This window comes from Musca autumnalis, unplaced genomic scaffold (genome assembly GCF_047663935.1).
Source record: "Musca autumnalis isolate F117 unplaced genomic scaffold, ASM4766393v1 scaffold_5, whole genome shotgun sequence".
NCBI lineage: Eukaryota > Metazoa > Arthropoda > Insecta > Diptera > Muscidae > Musca > Musca autumnalis.
In genome coordinates, this window is record NW_027412088.1 from 85,064,362 (window position 1) to 85,085,166 (window position 20,805).

The following is a 20,805-nucleotide window of genomic DNA, read 5'->3' on the forward strand; positions in this document are numbered from 1 at the left end:
GCTAAAGTACGGTTTTTAAAAATGTATGGCATGGGGCAGGTATCCCGCCCCCTCCGAAATTCAAGAAAATATGTAGCCTATTTTCACCGCGGGTGTTCCCTATACATTCTCTGAAATTTTCAAGAAAATCTGTTCAGCGGTTTTGGAGTCTATACGGAACATACAAACATACATACCAACATACTAACATACACACATTGTCTTTTATATATAAGAAGATTTCCTAAGCCATTGCTTAGGTATATATTTCTGTTTATATTCTAGTCAGCCCATGGCACAATTATCAACGTAGTTGGTGTCACACCAGCTTTTCGAATACACTGTGCGACAACAACAAAAATGACAAGGAAAACTAAGTAGATTATGAAAGTAGAGCTAAAAATATCAGACACGTGTATCGGCGTTTTTAATGTTTACATCGGAAAGTAACCAAAGTAGGCGGGGCAAGTTCCGCCCATTTCTAGTTTTTTCGAGTTAAGATATGTTGGAATCCTTGCTATTATGTATATAGTGTCTTCGGCAACTATACTATATTTTTGTTAAAAAATTTAACCCTCACGTGGTTCATCAAAGGAGTCCTTTGGTCCTTATTTCGAAAATCTTTCAAAAACTCCTTTAAAATGTGATCATATCAAATCCAAATATTCCATAGGTCTCAGAATAAACCAAATCTTACTAATCGCCAGGAATCTCTAAAAATGAAAAACACGTTTTAGGGTTAAAGACGGACTTCATCTGAGTTTATTCAAATTTGTCCCACAAAACATAATTTTAGAGAGATGACGTGGTTCAAAATAATACAGTAATGGGAGTAACTCCCGCTTTGGTGACATTTACGGAAGTAACCCTAAAAATTTACATAAATGGCTATATCCTAACTGGATTTGTTATGGTCATTTATGATACAGCTATTTAAAGAAAAATTTCTTCAGCCCCAAATGAGGCATATTTTCGTATAGAAATATTTCCTCAGCTCCCGCTGAGGTATATTTTATTTATAAAAAATGTTCCTCATTTGGAGGTCAATAAACACACACAATATTTTCTTTGCTAAAACGTCGGAAATAAGCTTGGAGATGATTTTGTTCATTAACACTGCCTACCGCCCACTTAGTAAATCAATAAAATATGGGAATTTTAGTTATGTTGCACTTACAAAAGAAATCATCCCCATTTCTGTATGCAGTTTGTAAATCGGTAGAGTACCAAACAGTAAATAAAACATTGATAAAATCGCCAAGGGTAACAGGGAATATTTCATGGACTGATTGGTGGCGGGCGGTTTGTATTTATTAAGGAAATGCCAAATACTTTAGTTCCTTGGAGAATTTAAATCAAACAACAATAGCAACAGAGTGCTTTTGCTGTCAGGGGTGAATTGTTGTCTTCAAAACAAATTTCGAAACCAATTTAATTTGAGTGCTGTTCATAAATTTTTTTGTTAATAAATTATTGCTAAAATATACATTTCTAATAAGAAAATCAAAATTTTACAAAATTATTCCAAATGGCTGAACTTTTATCCAAAGAAAAAGAATTTATAAAATTAAATGAACAACTGAATTATATGGCCTCAAATGCCATGGAACATCAAGTGAATAATGTAACATCACATTCAAATCGAACAAATTCGGCAAATGGAAATCCCTCAAGATTTCAAACCTATCAAAAAGCCAAAGGTCAAAGTACTTTTTTAAGAAAACGTGGTTCTGGTGATGGTCCAGCAACTGAAGTGTTTGATACCAACACTCGCCAACTGTTTCAAAATCCAAAGGAACGCCTTAGCATGACCGTGGGTAGAGGAGACACATATCGTCAGGGTAACCGCCAAGTCAATGAACCCTTACAATCACCAAGGATAACAGTAACGGGACCCACACCAACACCTCCCCCAACCACAACTGCACCGTCTTTTGGACAACATTCCAGTGTCATAAAATCATTTCAAACACATGCACGTAAATATCCTCCATCACACGGTACGTCAACGACAGCAAGAGGTAATGAAACATTTCGTGCTCCAAATCAAAATCGTTTTAACGGCAATCGGCCTTCTCCACCAACCAACACATCAACATTTACCATCAAATATCGTAATCCGAAATTTGTAAAAAGTCCTTCTCTAGAGGTTTTGTTGAAAGATGAATGTTCTGCCATTCGAAGTCAAACTACGTCGTCGATGGATTCACCAAGTGTGAATGGAAGTGTTGCATCTGTTGCTGCCGAGGATTTGCCCACATCAAATGGTCGTCACTCCCAAGCTAGCAATATTACAATTGGTTCGAAAAAGAATGTCAGCACCGATGGATTGATCAAGTAAGTTATAGATGTGAATATAAGTTTTAGAGTTCAGACTAATGTTGGAAATAGTTTTATCCCTAAACGAATCAGCTTGTCTCAAAACTGATGTTGTTTAATTAAACCCTCAGCCTATGAAAACATTAAAATGTGCGTCATCGAAGTACTAGTTTTAGACCCCATGTGTGTTTGAACGAAATTAGTTTTTAGACAATTTGGTGTCAATTAAGCAATGTTCGTGTTTGGTAAAAAATTTGTTAATCGCAATATTTTTCAGGACAAAGATCAGGTTCAAATATGGACTATCACTCGGTACACCATTTCGGGCACCTCCCTCCCTATTGGAACCGTTGGTTTTTTTCGGGAAAATCCATATTTACTGAGACAATGATCCAAAAGCTCCAAAAGCCCTGCCGGCTTTAAATGACTGATGTCATTTAGAGTTCATTTAGAGTCAGGTTTGGTTATCTAATAGTATAGATGATTGATTCACTCGGAGGCCGTTGGTACATTGTGTTCATTCCGGGTATGTTGAAGATGATGAGGGAAAGATGAAGAAGATTAGAGTTATTGTTCGATGAATTCAAAATGAAACAGGATACCCAGCTAACATTTTTCAGATTTTTTCCGAATTCGGAACGAAACTCTGCACAAGTTTCCGATTCTGATGCCGAATTCGTTCCGAAATCGGAACAAAATTGTGTGTAGGTGCCCACGAATTCGGAAAGTTTTGTCGGAAAAAATCGGAAGGAACATTAGAGCTTCTTCCCAATTTGTAAAAAAACTCGAATGAAAAGAAGGGAAATTTTAAGGGAATTTTGGATTTTCTGCACAATTTCGGGAAAAACTCTAAAAGAACATTCGAAAATGGACAGAAAATAGGATGAATTTCGGATACTTTTTCGAAAAAAATTCTGATGTTTGAACCGAAAATCGGCAAAAAATCTTAATATTTTCGAAGGTTTTATCCGAAAATCGGAACAAATTCTGTTGATTTATACGAAATTCGGAAAATTTTCGGATGTTTGACAAGAACTTTATAATATTTTTTTTTTATTTGTTGAACTTGATAAATTTGATTTTATAAAACACAGCCTTTCCCAATTACAGTGAGTCAATTAAGTATTTTGCCTCTTTAGAAAATTGAAAAAATGTCAATAAATTCGTTTGAAACCATCAAATTAGTGGTCAACAAGTCGAATATTTGTATGTAGTATGTTTGTGGATAGTTTAGTATCCAATATCTGCAAGAACCGCTGCGAAAGGCTTAATGGTCTTCTAGATATTGACAAAAATCTATAACAACACAAAATATTTTACCTCAAAAAAGTATTTTGCCTTTTACATATTTTTTGAGAAAAAGACATTTTTGTTACTCACTAAAGATTTTTATAGTAACCGTTGGAGATTATCACATTATACAACTGTTTCGACACCAGTTGCACCACCTTGCGACATGTTTTCGCGGTTATTTTCTCCAATTTTTCTACATTAATTTCTTTGACAATATGTTTTATTAGTTTTGGTCATTACCGACATTAATCTCTAAGAAAATCAGTGAAAAATGATTCGCCGCTACCTTCAAATCCTAACAAAAGCGTAAAAAATAAATAAAAATCTAAGATGCATAGCAAATAGTGAAACAAATTACAGTTTGGAACTATGAAAATGAAGAACAGAGGCAAAAAATTATTTAAAAAATCGCGAAGATCCTTCCTGACCGCTTCCAAAAATTAATCGTGTCTTCAATATTAACCTCGGAACCAATGTCTTGGATGAAGTGTCCACAAGGTTCCAAAATCCAGAGATATTGATGGTTATGTAGCAAATAAAACATTAGAAGATAATTGGAAAATATAGGGAAACAATCATCCCTTGCCAAGACCTCTGAAGTTATAAAATTGGATTTTAAAAATGGTGCGGTTTAGTGGCGAAGGTATTTAAATATATTTGCATAGAATGACCCTCACATGTTGCGGGAAAATATCAATAAAGAGTGATCTATTTTGTCTTATTTATTAAAAAATAATATGGTTTTTTCTTGCCATAATACCGTCAATATCTTTGGATTTTGGAACCTTGTGGACACTTCATCCAAGACATTGGTTCCGAGATTAATATTGAAGACACGATTAATTTTTGGAAGCGGTCAGGAAGGACCTTCGCGATTTTTTAAATAATTTTTTGCCTCTGTTCTTGATTTTCATAGTTCCAAACTGTAATTTCTTTCACTATTTGAGATGCATCTTAGCTTTTTATTTATTTTTTGCGCTTTTGTTAGGATTTGAAGGTAGCGGCGAATCATTTTTCACTGATTTTCTTAGAGATTAATGTCGGTAATGACCAAAACTAATAAAACATATTGTCAAAGAAATTAATGTAGAAAAATTGGAGAAAATAACCGCGAAAACATGTCGCAAGGTGGTGCAACTGGTGTCGAAACAGTTGTATAATGTGATAATCTCCAACGGTTACTATAAAAATCTTTAGTGAGTAACAAAAATGTCTTTTTCTCAAAAAATATGTAAAAGGCAAAATACTTTTTTGAGGTAAAATATTTTGTGTTGTTATAGATTTTTGTCAATATCTAGAAGACCATTAAGCCTTTCGCTTAAATATTTTGTGTTGTTATAGATTTTTGTCAATATCTAGAAGACCATTAAGCCTTTTGCAGCGGTTCTTGCAGATATTGGATACTAAACTATCCACAAACATAGTACATACAAATATTCGACTTTTTGACCACTAATTTGATGGTTTCAAACGAATTTATTGAAATTTTTTCAATTTTCTAAAGAGGCAAAATACTTAATTGACTCACTGTAGGTTTCCATACGCCATCACGCTGTTGCTCTTTATTTGGCGTATTCATTTCTTTTAAAACACACAATAATTTGTTCCGCTACGTCTTACTCACTTAACTGCTGCGAAATAACTAAGTCCGCGTTTATACGTTCAAACTGAAAATACAAATTTTCTTCTCAATTTCTTTTAAATTTTCTTGCAATTTAGACACGCAAATAATGTTTGTGTCAATTTGCTGATTCTTCTTCACACTCATTTTCTTGTTTGGTCATTCAAAGGCAATACTAAGGCGATATTGCTTATAGAAATTAAATTAAAGTTCCTTAAAAATTAAATAAAAACATATGTATGTATATGTTTACTATTTATTTTTACAGATAATTTTTTGTTAAATTTATTTTTCATCACAAAAGTTGCAAATTCAAATGTTTGCGTTGATGTTTATTTGCCGGCGGAGAAAATAAATTGAAAGAAAATGCAAAAAAAAACTGCAAAGAATAAAGAAACAAAACAGCATTTGCGACTACAGGGGTGTGTGTACCCCATCTTATTCCACTCTACTCTACAAGCTACATCATGCAGAAAATTTCCTTACCGTTCATTGTAGACAGTCAACTCTCATCCGAAGTTCGAGAATTTTGCTCGCGAGAAAAATAAACAAATCAAAATTTCTTTTCAGATTATGTGCAGAGTACTCGGAAACTAACCGAAAAAAAACGAAATAAAACTTCTTTTCAGAGTATGTGCAGAGTAATCGGACATTAATAAAAAACGAATCAAAATTTCCCTTCAGAGAATGTGCAGAGCACTCGGAAAATAGATTTTCCTGAAATTGTCAGGGAATTTACAGGGATGGCCTCCGAAAACAGGCTTCATATCTTATTGAATTCCAGAGGGAACGGGGTACGTCCACCATGCGATGTTTAAAAAAAATGCTATGTTTACAAAAATTACGCATGTATCGGTTTAAAATTTAAAGATTAATTAAGTACAATGTAGTACTTCTTTGGGGCCACGCCTGTTTTTATACATTCCACCATAATATGGAGGTATGATTAAATTTTTCATTCCGTTTGTAACACATCGAAATATTCATCGGAGACCCTATAGAGTATATATATTCTTGATCATTACAAAATTCTACTTTGTAATTTGTATAGAAGTTTCTATTACTCCTAGGGTGTTTGGTATTGCAAATGGGCTATATCGGTCCACGTTTTGACATAGCCCCCATATAACGGTACCACCCGATTTTCGCTATTTTTAAGGTTTTAGCTTCATTATCACACCGAAATTACTACAATTTGGTACTTAGTCTTCGTTGGGGGTATACAATTTTCCCCTAGAGTTTTGTCGGTATAGGTCCACGCCTTTATATAGCCCCCATAGAACGATACCTCCCGATTTTCGTAATTCTATGATTTTATTATTTAGTCTTCTAGGGGGTTATAAAGTATTCCTGAAAAGAATTATTAGTATATGTCCACGTCTTCCTTTATCCCCCATAGAAGCATACCTCTTAATTTTTGGTATTTTTTAGGTTTTAGTTACATTAGTTACTTTGAGTCTAAAAATTTTCCGCAGGAATTTGTCGGTATAGATCGAAAAAATTTGCTGACATTTGGTAATTAGTCTTCTTAATAAACGAAAGGAAACTAATTGTTCCATTTTACTGAAATATAACTCGTGGTGGAGGGTATAACAAGTTCGGCCCGGCCGAACTTAACGCCGTTCTTATTTGTTTTAAATGTAATATATCCAATACTACTGAATATCGCCGTCGCATGAACCACGAGCTGTGTCTGCTGTACAACGACATCAAAACAGTTAAACGTATCGAGATGCAGCGATTGCGTTGGCTAGGCCATATAATAAGAATGGGCGAAGATGAGCCTGCTAAAAAGTCGTATAAATACGAACCGCTTGGCGGTGCAAGCAGAATTGGTAGGCCAAGGAATAGATGGCGCAAACAAGTGGATGAAGAGATGAAAAGGCGCGGTATTCCAGAGTGCGAAGCAACAGATAGAGAGAATTGGAGATCTTTTCTTAGTTCGGGCTATGGAACAAATGTTCTGTAATGGGCCAGCTAAGTAAGTAAGTAAAGTACTACTGAACCGATTTCCAACAAATATGCAGCAAAAGCTCAATGTTTGCCGTTGTTATATATATTTTATTAATTTCGGAGGAAGTTGGGTACCTTCCCCACGCCTTTCTTTTAAACGCTATATGTATAAGCAAAACTTAAGATTATATCGATTTCAGCATAAATTTTGGGAGGCAATGGGGTTATGTGTATACTAAGTACATACATGGAGCCAAAATACCGGACCACGCCCACTTTTTAAATATGTTATATATTGAAAACTGATGACAACGCCCACTCTTTCAATACATTATTTTTCCAAAAACTACTGAACCAAATTTCATGTAATTTTCAGAAAATGTTCAGGAATATCCCGTGGTCCATAATGCTATATATTTGTAGACGAATTTCGGGAGTCTATTGTTTTATAATCGCTATATTTGCTAAACTTATGATTGCATCGGCTTGCAAATTAATTTACGAGACAACGGTGGTTGCACCCCTGATCAAGAAAAACGATATATTTACAAATTTCCTTAAATGATGAGGTTCAACGGTCCATCAGCCATGAAAAACTAAAACATATAAGTCTCAATAAGCGGTAGAATTCGACTTAACCATTTTTTTTTTTAATTTTATAATTAGATCGCTTTAGGATAAAGACAGTGAAGGGAACATGGACGATATTAAATCCTTAACCGCATCAATTGGCGAAAAATCCGACAGTCCGGATGAGAAAAGAAAGGTTACAGACAAAATCTGTTGGTAAATTTAAAATCCTCATCGGTTTGACAATGGACCAAAGAAGTGAGGTAGAAAATTCCTATTTTTGAATTGTCAAGCATAAAGTCCATATACATTTGTCATTAAAACTCATTGCGACGGGTAAGAAACGCGGACCGGAGTCTGCTAGTTTGGAATAATATGATTTTTATTTTTTTGCATCATCCAAAAGGGTACAAATTCGCTTAACGGTAATAGCATATAACAGCTACTACATTTAACCGCAATGTTTTTAGAATTTTTTCTAATTACTAAAATTAAAGGGATTATATCTTTTGCGCGCAGCAATCGAAGTTGTTAACAAAAACAGATTTGGAATGACGATTTTTTCTTAATCTATGTACCAAAAATCATTGATGTAGCGTCAAAATGTTTTTTTGACAATTTTATACATTTTTCCAGATATATGTAATGATATGGCGATAAAATTGGTGAGAATCAAAAGCTTATGTCATTTTGGTTATGTCGTGTGGCTTTAAAGCTTGTTTTGAGCCATATATGTGCTTAAAGTGACTCCAAAATTTTTTCAAAAAAGCTCATACATGAAAACTTGGAAAGCTTTTTGTGCGCGAGCTTTTTTATCGAATCACCTTATAATTAAGATTTTATCTAATCTTAGGCAAAAGCTCAACAAAATATGAAACAGTGATATAAGGTTGTAAAAAATAATAACTCTATTGTGGATATTATTTGTTGGATAATAGATTAATACCCCGGTTACACTTAACCGGATTAACCCAGTGGGTTTTGGGTTTCAAATGTCAATTCCATAGCGCAAACGTCAAGTAAATCCTCATGAAGTGGGTTAACCCGACAAAAACTCTAATCACGAGGCATAAGCGGTTATAGCCACATGAAAAATTTAAGAAAAAAATTGAAATTTTTATACCCTCCACCATAGTATGAAGGGTATATTAAGTTTGTTTTTTCGTTTGTAACGGTTGAAATAATCATTTGCGACCCTACAGAGTATACATTCTTGATCAGGACAAAATTCCGAGTCGATATAACCATGTCCGTCTGTTGCAATCACTTTAGCGTCCGCAATAATTGAGCCAAAAACGCTACATTTTTGCATCCGAATTTCTTTTTTTCATAGGCAGGTCAAGTTCGAAGATGGGCTATATCGGTCCACGTTTCGGTATAGCCCCCATATAACGAAACTTCCCGATTTTCGGTATTTTGCGGATTTTAGCTGCATTTTTGGACTAAACTACCAGTAATTGAACATTTGGGGTTCCCAGTGGTCACAAAACATCTCATTCAAAAATTGTCAACAAAGGTAAATGTTGTGGTGTAGCCTCCATAAAACGGTACCTCTCGATTTTCGGTATTTTCCGTATTTTAGCTGCATTTTTAACCGAACTACCAGTAATTGAATATTTGAGGTTCCCATGGTCACAAAACATCTCCATCAAAAATTGTCAAGAAATGTAAATGTTTTGGTATAGCCCCTATAAAACTGTACCTCTCAATTTTCGATATGTTGCGGATTTTAGCTGCATTTTTGGACTGAACTGCCTGTAATTAAACATTTGAGGTTTCCAGTGGTCACAAAACACCTGCATTAAAAATTGTCGACATATGTCCATGTTTTGGCATAGCCCCCCATATAAAGGTACCTCCCGATTTTCGGTATTTTGCTGATTTTAACCAGGGTTTCGGAGTCGAGCCATTTTTCCTTCGACTCCGACTCCAGGCCAGTTTTTTTCACGACTCCGACTCCGGAGTCGACTCCGAGGGTAATTTCCTATACCACTAAAAATTAATAAAATTTGCTAAATTTTTCAACTTTTCCTATACTAGGACCCTATATGCTTATCTGTTCTTTTCTCTAAGACAATTTGTAATGCAATGCGATGTAAAATTGATGTTCCGTATTGAATCTGCTGTATCTTATATCAAAAAGAACAACAACAACAGAAAGAATTTAGAAAGTTTCAGTAGATTTTGCCGAAATATATGTACGGGTATACCCTCAGATTATCAATTTAAAACAAAAACAAGTAGAACTGACGAGTTTGATTAAAATTTTTTTGTACGGACGGGTCGCATATCTTTATACCCTCCACCATAGTATGGAGGGTATACTAAGTTTGTCATTCCGTTTGTAACACATCGAACTAATCATTTGCGACCCTATAAAGTATATATATTCTTGATCAGGATAAAATTCTAAGGCGATCTAGCCATGTCCGTCTATCCGTCTATCCGTCCATCCGTCCGTCTGTTGTAATCACTCTAGCGTCCGCAATAATTGAGATAGAGCGCTGAAATTTTGCACCCGAGGGACTTTTTTCCATAGGCAGGTCAAGTTCGGAGATGGACTATATCGGTCCACTCTTTGGTATAGCCCCCATATAACGGTATAGCCTCCGGATTTGAGGTATTTTGACGTTCTTCGCCACATTTGCAGACCGAATTAGCAATAATTTGGCACTTAGGGTTCCTAGTGATCAACAAACTTATATCCCAAAGGATATGGGCATAGGTCCATGTTTTGGTATAGTCCCCATATAACGGTACCTCCCGATTTTCGGTATTTTGAGAATTTTAGCCACAATTTTTAACCGAACTATCTGCAATTTGACATTTGAGGTTCTCAGTGGTCATGAAACATCTCCACTAAACATCGTCAACATAGGTCCATGTTTTTGTAGAGCCCGCATATAACGGTACCTCCCGATTTTCGGTATTTTGAGAATTTTAGCTACAGTTTTTAACCGAAATAGCTGTAATTTGACATTTGAGGTTCCCAGTGGTCACGAAACGTCTCCAACAAAACTTGTCAACGGTGCATTCCCATCTTCGATATTTTGAGGATGCTACATTTTTGGATCAACCTACCTGTAATTTTTACGTTTGAGGTTTCCAGCCAGATCACAAAATATCTCCATTAAACATTGTCGACATAGGTCTATGTTTTGGTATAGCCCTCATACAACGGTACCTCCGGATTTTCGGTATTTTGAAGATGTTTGCTACATTTTTGGATCGAACTACCTGTAATTTAACATTTGAGGTTCCCAGTGGTCACGAAACATCTCTAACGAAAATTGTTAACGTAGCTCCATGCTTTGGTATTGCCAATTTCGGTATTTTGAAGGTTGTGGCATCATTACCCCACATCAATGGCTGAAATTTGGTATTTAGTCTTCGTTTGCGGTATTAAGCTTTCCACCTGAAACTTTTCGGTATAGGTACACATATAACGGTACCTCCCGATTTCCTGTATTTTGCAGATTGTGGCCCCAATATCCCACCAAATGGCCGAAATATTTTGTGTAGTCTTCGTTGGGGTTATAGAACTTTCCACCTTAAATTTCCCGGTATAGGTCTTCATATTTTTTGAGGTTGTGTCCTCAATATCCCACCGAAATGATTGAAATTTGGTATTTAGTCTTCGTTGTGGGTATGAAACTTTCCACCTAAAATTTGTCGGTATAGGTCCACGTCTTCAGATAGCCTCCATAGAACGGTACCTCCAGATTATCGATATTTTGAGGTTGTGGCCTCAATATCCTACCGAAATGGCTAACATTTGGTATTCAGTCTTCATTGGCGTTATAAAACTATCAACCTGCAATTTTTCGGTATATGTCCAGATCTTTATAAAGAATGGTACTTGCCGTTTTTATATATTTTCAAGGTTTTATCCTCAATATCTTACTGATATGGCAGAGGTTTGGTATTTGGTCCTCGTTGGGGGTATACAACTTTCCACCTAAAACTTGTCTGTCCACGTTTTTATATAGCCCCCAAAGAACGGTACCTACCGATTTTCGGTATTTTCCAGGTTGTGGCCTCAATATCCCAACGAAATGGCTGAAATTTTGAGTTAAGTCTTCGTTGGTGGTTTAAAACTTTCCACCAAAAATTGGTGGGTTTGGTCTTCATATCGACACCTCCAAATAATAGTATGCTAAGTCTAAAAAGTGAGTTTTGCAGGAGAAGCTCTCAAAGTGTGGAATTTTTTTTGAACTTCAGTACTATGCTAAGTCAATATTTGTTTATAACTTCTGTTCGGATTGACCGATCATTACCAAAATTTGACAGAATTTAAGTTAAAGGACGTTAGACACCTCCAAATAATAGTTTGTTAATTCTGAACAGTGAGTTTTGCAGTACAAGCTCTAAAAGTTTGGAAATTTCTTTGACCTTCAGTACTATGCTAAGTAAATATTGGTTTATAACTTCTGTTCAGATTGTCCGATTATTACCAAAATTTGACAGAACTTAAGTTAAAGGACGTTAAATATAAAAATGTAAAGAACTTGAAAACATGCTAAGTCGACTTAGCATACTATTGTTTGGAGGCGTCGATATAATCCCCATAGAACCGCACTCACGGTGGGTAGAAAACCTCCACACAAAATTTTTTCTGTATATAGTGATTATCATCAGTTAAAATATTATTCTCCTCCAGGGAATTAGACTTAACGTAGTAGTTACTAATTGTTCACACGGTGCTCTTACACCTGGGAAGTTTTTGCGGATTGTGAAACTTCAATGTTCATAGATGAGAAAAATCAAAAAAAAAATCGCAGGAGCGCTTTTTAAATAAATCGCGGTCAAAGTTAATTTTTTGGGGGATTCTAAGTTTTTGCTGGGAAACCGCAAGACCTATCAAAATGGTACTAAGAAAAATGTTGTAGCAGTGAAAATTCTCTACAAGAATGACCCTTATGATATTTTCGTAGGTTTTGCCATTTTGTATGCATCCCAATCCGTACTGAGTTTCGACTTACGGACGGGAGTCCTCATAACAAGTCAGGAGAGTATTATTTAGGGAATCCACAGCTCCCTCGACTTCCTCGATTGCTTCCGCACAATTTTGAAGCCGTCAGGGCTTTGACGGTTCGTTCTCCTGGAATTTCTATGGGGACTTTGTATTTTTCCACGTATAGGGATTTGGAAAAGTATCATCCTATGATCCGAAAGGGAACACTTATCTGAGTCGTCCATGTCGGTGAGGGTTATATCGATCACTTCCCTCAATCAGTTTTAATTTTGGTGTGTTAACCCTGCTACATATTCATAAATTACACAAATTTTGGGGCAGAGATCATTCCTTTTGGAGATGAAAGCCCTTGGTGAGTATATTAAGAATCCCAAAGAACAGATCCGCCGTGAGTCGAACTTCTGCATTATGGCGTGATGAAGTTTTTGCTAGACACCTTGTAAGACATCGATTAGTTGTCAATGAGAGCCGCACCTAAAATATTCTGAGCGAAATTTTTGAAGAACATTTCGAAGCTGAAAAACGTCACCTTGTGGTACTTTTATAGCGGCTCTTAAAATAAAGGACATTGAAGGAAGCGAGTTAGAAGGTCGAAATGCTCCACGGAAATAATCCTCATTCGATTTGACTGAATACATGCCATCTCCAAAATAAGCTAAATCAACAGTGAACAAAGATATAACGCTAATTCCTGATGGCTTACAGAGTCTCTAGAAAAAACTTCATCACGCCATAAAGCGGAAGTTCGACTCACGGCGGATCTGTCCTTCGGGGTTCTTAATGTACTCACCAAGGCCTTTCTTCCCCAAGAGGAATTTTGAATGTGGACTAATCTCGGACATTGGGCTTTCCCAGTGGAATGGTGAGCATTTGCATCGCATCCAAAGTTTGCCCAGCCTACACCACACAGTGGACACGTTTTGAAAAAGCCAACGTGTAACGGTACTGCCCGATTTCAGGTATTTTGAAGTTTTAATCGATATTTTCGGCACTTATGTTTCATAGTGGTTAAGAAATTTCTCCACAAAAAATATGGACACAAGCCCACGTTTTGGAATAACGGTACCGCCCGATTTCAGATATTTTTGAAGTTTTAATAGACATTTTATGATCATATAAGGGTTCACTGTGATCAAACAACTTCTCCAACAAAAACGTACTTAGCTCACCTGTTTACGGTTCCATATTTGGAAGTTCATGTATTTGGAAGTTCTTATTTATATGTTCTTTCTAAGTTGGCTATAGTTTGTCATTTAGGGTTCAAAAAACTTACCCACAACAAATGGACGTATATACTTTCGTAACAGAAAGAAAACTAATTATTATATTTTAGTTCGGAGGTGGAGGATATAAAAAGTTCGGCCTGGCCGAATTTAAAGCTTAATACTTCTTAACTATTCATTAATTTCCTTTTCAGATACCTCAAATCCAAGGTAACCATCCTCGAAGATGATCACTCTCGCATAACCGAAGAGCTAAGCAAACAAAAGGAACTTCTTGAAAAGGCTCTGGAACAAGTTAAGGCGATGGAAAAACAGCGTGATCAAGCGACTGGCAAACATAATGCACTAAAGCAACAATTGACCAAAATGGAAACCCAGCTAGAAGAAGCTAATCAACATAATAAAGAACAAAGTAAAGAAAAGTTAAAACAACAAAAAGAGTTGGAAACTGCAAAGCGTGAAATTAAAATTCTAACACAGAATAATAAAAATTTAGAGAAACGCCTTTATCGGGCAAATGAAGATTTGGAAAATACAAAGACATCTTTAAGTGAAATGAAAAAGGCAGAAAAGGAACAACAAGAAAAGGCACGTCTGGATTTGGAGGCTAAAGATAAACAAATTAAAAGTTTAAAGAAACAAAGAGCCGATTTGCTGAATGCCTACAAAAAGCAACTCTTTCTCATTGACAATTTGAAAAGGCAAACCATTTGTTTGGAACAGGCAAAAATGTTGGAATTTGGTGAAAAGGAGTTTTCCAAAATTCTCGAATGGGATATGAAAAGTTAGACTGGAGAGAAGAGTTGGGATGCTAACCATAGAGTTTTTAAAAGACTGAAGTTTATTTATTGCTAAATTTGTTTTGGGTTTTTCTAGTGTTTATCCCTAGTAGTTTATATCCCCAACATTGTCACACTCGAAATAAAACACAAAAAGTCTGACTAGCAACATAAGAACATCACACATCTTTCAATTATTCGCCTTCTGATTATCTGCCATAATAAGCAATTAATTTTCAATTATCCTTCCAAGTCCCCAGAGATTTGTTTTTTTTTTCAATTTCCATGTTCACTTTCTTAGTTCGTTGGTGAGTTAAAATTTCCACTATAAAAGCTCAGTGTCCACCACAGATTGACATCAGTTCATCAACATCGTTCATTGTCTTAACAAACGTGTTCTCTTGCACTAAAGAAAATCTCAAAATGTTCGCCATTCGTTTCTCCTTTGCCCTACTCATCATTGCCTTTATTGTGGCCGCAGTTATGTTGCAATCCAGCGAGGCTGCCTACCGTAAACCACCCTTTAACGGCAGCATTTTTGGCAAACGTAATTCAGTTGGTAAGTGTAAACAGGGCAATAATATATATGTTTTTATTTGTAACATTCGGGGTTTCCGCCTTCTTTTCAGAATACGATAATGCCAAAGCTGTGACCGCAATGTGTGAAATTGCCATGGAAGCCTGCCAATCATGGTTCCCCCAATCAGAGAGTAAATAATTTCCATTGATATCGAGATCATCTTAATTGTGTATTTCCCTTCATGAGTTATGGACCAAATCATGCGACAACAAATCTAATATATGTATACCTAAATCATCTAAATAATTTATATGTAAACCACAAAAATAGTATTATGTCTAAAATAAAATATTTGTATTGAATTGGAAAAAGTAATGCAAAAAATGAAGAATTTATTTTACTTATAAAGGTGGGAATAAGGTAGATCACTACAAAACGTATTTCACAAATTGGATGTGATATACAAAATGTAAAAAAGTCTATTCAGAAAGACGAAAAACAGGACGATCGGCAAAAAACATTTAATCGGTCATTTTACTGTTATTGGTTATCGTTTATCAATTTAGTCTAGGCTTGCTTATGAAGAAAATATTGATCAATATCTTTGAATATGACTTTCAAAAATTTGATATTTACATATATGCTATGTTCATTTACGTGCAAGAAACTTTAAGTTTGACAGCTTTCTACTCAAAAAGTACCTTTTTATCGGGTATATATCAAAGTGTGGACCTACCTTGCGGGTCGTCCTTGGATGTGATGTCAATGCCCACCACTTTCACTGGGGAAGCAGTGACACAAATGCCAGAGGTGAGTACATTTTCAATTTTATTTAAAAAAAAATAAAATAGATTAAATCAAAATAGATTAAGGGAGGAAGTCATTGACATAACCCTGACCAACATGGACGACTCCGATGTAGAGAACTGGAAGGTATCAGAAAAGTGCTCCTTTTCGGATCACAAGATGATACTATTTCAAATCTCTATACTTGGGGTAACACAGAACCCTCATAGAAATCCCAGGAGAACGGATTGGGATAAATTCGAAGCTCTGACGGCCTCAAGATTGTATGGAAGTGGAAGTAACACTCTCCATACTGTTGAGGTGGTCGAGAGAGCTGTGGATTCCCTCCTAGTGAGGACTCTTGTCCAATCACCTATCCGGGGAAGAAATCCCAACCGGTGTGGTGGACTAAACAATTAGCCAAGCTGCGTAAAGCAGCTAGGAAATCCTACAATAAAGCCAGTAAGACTAAAGGTCAATTTCAATAAGTATAAGAGTGAAATCAAGAAAGCTATACGAAAATTCTTGGGTTAGTTTCAGTGAGTCGATAGAAGGAGTTAAGGAAGCTGTCAGGTTCCGTAAGATACTATCTAAGGACCCAAAACCCATAGGAAGTATCAAACGGAGCGATGGTTCCTGGACTAACTCCGGTCTAGAGACTTTGGATCTGCTGTCAGGGGTTCATTTTCCCGATTGTGTTGACTTTGACGGAGCCTTGCCAAGGGCAAATCTCAGTCGAGTCCGAACCGTCGAGGATGAACAGCTCATTGAGAGAAAAACTAATCACACAAGAATTCGGTGGGCGATCAACAGTTTCCAGCCTTATAAATCACCGGGACCGGATGGTATAATACCGGGAATGCTACAGAATGTGGCTGAGCCGGCGCTATCAATCCTAGTAGAAATTTTCAAGGCTTGTTTATTGTTATCGCACATACCTGGTCTGTGGAAGGAGGTTAAGGTGACTTACATCCCCAAAGCGGGGAAGCCAAGTCATACTTTGCCAGAAGACTACAGACCAATTAGTCTTTCTTCCTTTCTTTTGAAAACATTAGAAAGGTTATTGGATCTTGAAATTAGAACACAATTAAACCCCAATAACATCAGCAAATCACAATATGCCTACACTAAGGGCAAATCAGTGGAGACTGCCCTGCATGAGGTGGTCGGGCATGTTGAGAAGCATATGGAAAATTCAGGCTTCACGCTGGCGGCCTTCCTTGATATAGAGGGGGCTTTCAATAACGTGAAGCTTGAATTAATCCACAATGCTCTCAGCAACGCAGGTGTTTCCTCCATCCTTGTGTAATGGATTGATGAAATGCTGAAGAGTAGAATCATCAGCTGATGCATAGGAGAGAGTTCCGTGAGGAAATCTGTTAACAGAGGCACTCCGCAGGGAAGAGTTCTCTCACCCCTGCTATGGCTTTTGGTAATAAATTAAATACTTGTGTGCTTCGACCGCCTGAAGATCAAGGTGGTTGCTTATGCTGATGATGTGGTTGTGCTGATAAGTGGCAAATTCCTGCCAACCCTTTCTGAGCTCATGCAAAGAGCCTTAGTACAACTTTCAAACTGGGCCCAGAACAACGGTCTGGGAGTAAACCCGGAGAAAACAGAGCTTGTACTATTCACTAAGAAACGCAAAGTTGCCAATTTCGAGCCTCCAGTCCTGGATGGTGTGGCCCTGGAACTTTCTACGGAAGCTAAATACCTCGGCACTATTCTGGACCATCGCTTGTCATGGAAAATAAATGTAGAGGAGCGAACGAAGAAGGGACTCATGGCACTCTATTCCTGTAAGAACTCCATTGGGAAAAGCTGGGGACTGAGACCACAGATACTACACTGGTTGTATGTAACAGTGGTCCTGCCCATACTTAAATATGGTGGACTGGTCTGGTGGCAAGCTCTTGGGAACAAAGCGCTACTTTCCAAATTATCAAGTGTACAAAGAACCGCGTCACTGCTAATTACCGATTCGATTAAGAGCACTCCTCCAGCCTCTTTAAACGTCATCCTGGATCTCCAACCATTGGATATCCTAATCTAGTTTCAGGCGGCGAGGACTGCTCTTAGACTTCGGGAGTCAGGGTGTTGGCGTGGTTCACACTTTGGACACTCGAATGTCCTAAAACTAATTGATAGTCGACTTGAGTTAGGTGACAATGGTTGCGTAAGCGATTCAAGTTTGACTCCTTAACCGTTATATTCCCAAGCAGAGACGCATGGGCTGAGTGCATATCTCCTCTGGACGGTCTGGCAATTTATACAGACGGGTCCAAGATGGAAGAAGGTATGGCGCTGGCGTCTACTGCGAGAATCCAATAATTAAAAACGCATATAAGCTGAACGATAATTGTAGTGTTTTTCAGGCGGAGATTCTTGCTATCAGGAAAGCAGCTGAATTGGTTTAAGGGCTTGAAGGCAGTCGTACAGGACCGGTGACTATATATGTCGATAGTCAAGCGACCCTCAAGGCTCTCAAATCATGGACCATAAATTCAAGAGCTATTCTTGATTGCAGGAGAGCTCTGCAGGATATACACGATATCGTAAAGCTATGTTGGGTTCCGGGTCACAGCAACATCATGGGAAACGAGGTAGCAGACGAACTGGCTCGAGGTGGCTCTAGGTCTATCGACTTATCAGTTGATGAAACCGTCCGGCCACCGATGTGTCACCACATCGGCAAACTTCGGAAGTTCTTCAATGAAAAAGCACATCAAAGATGGCTATTGGAACCTGTAGTGCGATTCTGTAACTCCTTAACGACAGAATTAACGATGAATGTCGGTAGTTAACGATAATTTTCGGTAAGTGCTATTCTGTAACCAATTTTAACGATTTTTGTCGGCAAATTTTGTCGTTAATTACCGAAAATTATTGTTAAGTTAACAACCAAAAAAAGTAGTCGTTAAGTTTTAACGACAGTACATTATTGCTGTATTTTGATGATTTCTTTTAACAACGGCGTTTTTTATATGAAGATAATAAAGAGGGCAACCAAGGTAAATTCCGCCCTATTGAGAAAAATCTTCTTAAGGCATTTACATAAGTGTTAACTGTGTAGAATAACATGGGGCAGCTTCGCCACTGTTGTGCTTTCGACAGCGCCGATTTTATTGAAGCTGCGTGAAGATCATCACAGAGAACCCTTATGTAGCATAAATTAAATCGGCGCTGGCGAAGGCGCAACAGTGGCGAAGCTGCCCAATGCTACCCTACGTATGAAGACTGCGCTAACCCTCGTTTTACTTATTAAAGAGGAAAAACGTTAGCTAATGCTTCAAAAGAATCACAGTACCACACTGCTATGTAAGACCTATACCAATGTCCTTAGCACTATCTTTCTAAGAGGCTTTCCTTGGCTTTAATTTAGCATTGGGGCCAACACGTGAATAGTATTACTACTCGTATAAGCTACATTATTCTGTGATAATATTATAGATTTAAACTCAACATCACTAACAATCAGAATGCTAAAAATGGCATATAAGTAGACAGCGGAATTCTATGCAAATGCATATATGGTTAGGATGATCGTAGAGAAAATCTGATTAGACAGAAACTCGTTTTATTACAAAATAAAACGAATTAGGCCCAGAAATTTTTGCATATTTTGCATATTCTGCATATCGTGCATATTTTGACATATTTGTACATATCTGCATAAAATTAGCATATGCAAAACCATATGCAAAAATATATTCAAGGATTTGTGGTCTAAATATCCCACCGGAATGGCTGAAATTTGGTATTACGTCTTCGTTAGGTGTATGCAACTTTACAACTGAAATCTGTCCGCATAGGTCCACGTCTTCATATAGCCCCCATAGAACGGTACCTACCGATATTCGGAATTTTGAAAGTTGTAGCCTCAATTACCCACCGAAATGACTGAAAATTAGTATTTAGTCTTCGTTGGGGGTATAAAACACTCCACCTAAAATTTGTCAGCATAGGTCCACGTCTTCATATAGCCCCCATAGAATGGGACCTCCCGATTTTCGGTATTTTGAAGGTTGTGGCCTCAATATCCCACCGGAATGACTGAAATTTGGTATTTAGTTTTCGTTGGGGGTATAAAACTTCCCACCGGAAATTGCTCGATATAGGTCCACGTCATCATATAGCCCCCATAGAATGGTACCTCCCGATTTTCAGTAATTTGGGGGTTGTGGCCTCAATATCCCACCGAAATGACTGAAATTTGGCATTTTGTCTTTGCTGTGGGTATAAAACTTTCCACCTGAAATTTGTCGGTATAGGTCCACGTCTTCATATAGCCCCCATAGAACGGTACCTCCGGATTTCTGGTATTTGGAAGGTTGTGCCCTCAATATCCCCCCGAAATGGCTGAAATTTCGTAATAAGTCTTCGTTGGGGATATAAAACTTTCCACCTGAAATTTATCGGTACAGGTCCACGTCTTCATATTGCCCCCATAGAATGGTACCTCCCGATTTTCGGTATTTTGAAGGTTGTAGCCTCAATGTCCCACCGAAATGATTGAAATTTGGCATTTTGTCTTCGATGTGGGTATAGAATATTCCACCTGAAATTTGTCGGTATAGGTCCACGTCTTTATAGCCCCCATAGAACGGTACCTCCCGATTTTCGCTATTTTGAAGGTTGTGGCCTTAATATCCCTCCGAAATGACTGAAATTTGGTATTAAGTCTTCCTTGGGGGTAAAAAACCTCCACCTAAAATTTGTCAGTTTAGGTTCAGGCCTTCATATAGCCCCCATAGAGCGATACCTCCCGATTTTCGATATTTTGAAGG

At 37.2% G+C, this 20,805-nt stretch overlaps 2 protein-coding genes across 2 annotated transcripts; both read left to right on the forward strand.

The window, feature by feature from the left end:
- Window positions 1-1,348: 1,348 nt before the first annotated feature.
- On the forward strand, window positions 1,349-14,889 carry LOC141405409 (uncharacterized). Its single transcript, XM_073989701.1, has 2 exons — window positions 1,349-2,316; window positions 14,128-14,889. The coding sequence occupies exons 1-2, from the start codon at window positions 1,508-1,510 to the stop codon at window positions 14,720-14,722; spliced, it is 1,404 nt and encodes a 467-aa protein (XP_073845802.1). The 5' UTR covers window positions 1,349-1,507; the 3' UTR covers window positions 14,723-14,889.
- Window positions 14,887-15,592, forward strand: SIFa (neuropeptide SIFamide). Its single transcript, XM_073989702.1, has 2 exons — window positions 14,887-15,271; window positions 15,342-15,592. The coding sequence occupies exons 1-2, from the start codon at window positions 15,136-15,138 to the stop codon at window positions 15,428-15,430; spliced, it is 225 nt and encodes a 74-aa protein (XP_073845803.1). The 5' UTR covers window positions 14,887-15,135; the 3' UTR covers window positions 15,431-15,592.
- Window positions 15,593-20,805: the final 5,213 nt, after the last annotated feature.

Excerpts from the sequence above, each read along its gene's own strand:
- SIFa (XM_073989702.1), top strand. The coding sequence starts at position 15,136 with ATGTTCGCCATTCGTTTCTCCTTTGCCCTACTCATCATTGCCTTTATT. Across the intron at positions 15,272-15,341 it reads TGGCAAACGTAATTCAGTTG|AATACGATAATGCCAAAGCT; the intron begins GTAAGTGTAAAC and ends CCTTCTTTTCAG.
- LOC141405409 (XM_073989701.1), top strand. The coding sequence starts at position 1,508 with ATGGCTGAACTTTTATCCAAAGAAAAAGAATTTATAAAATTAAATGAA. Across the intron at positions 2,317-14,127 it reads AGCACCGATGGATTGATCAA|ATACCTCAAATCCAAGGTAA; the intron begins GTAAGTTATAGA and ends TTTCCTTTTCAG.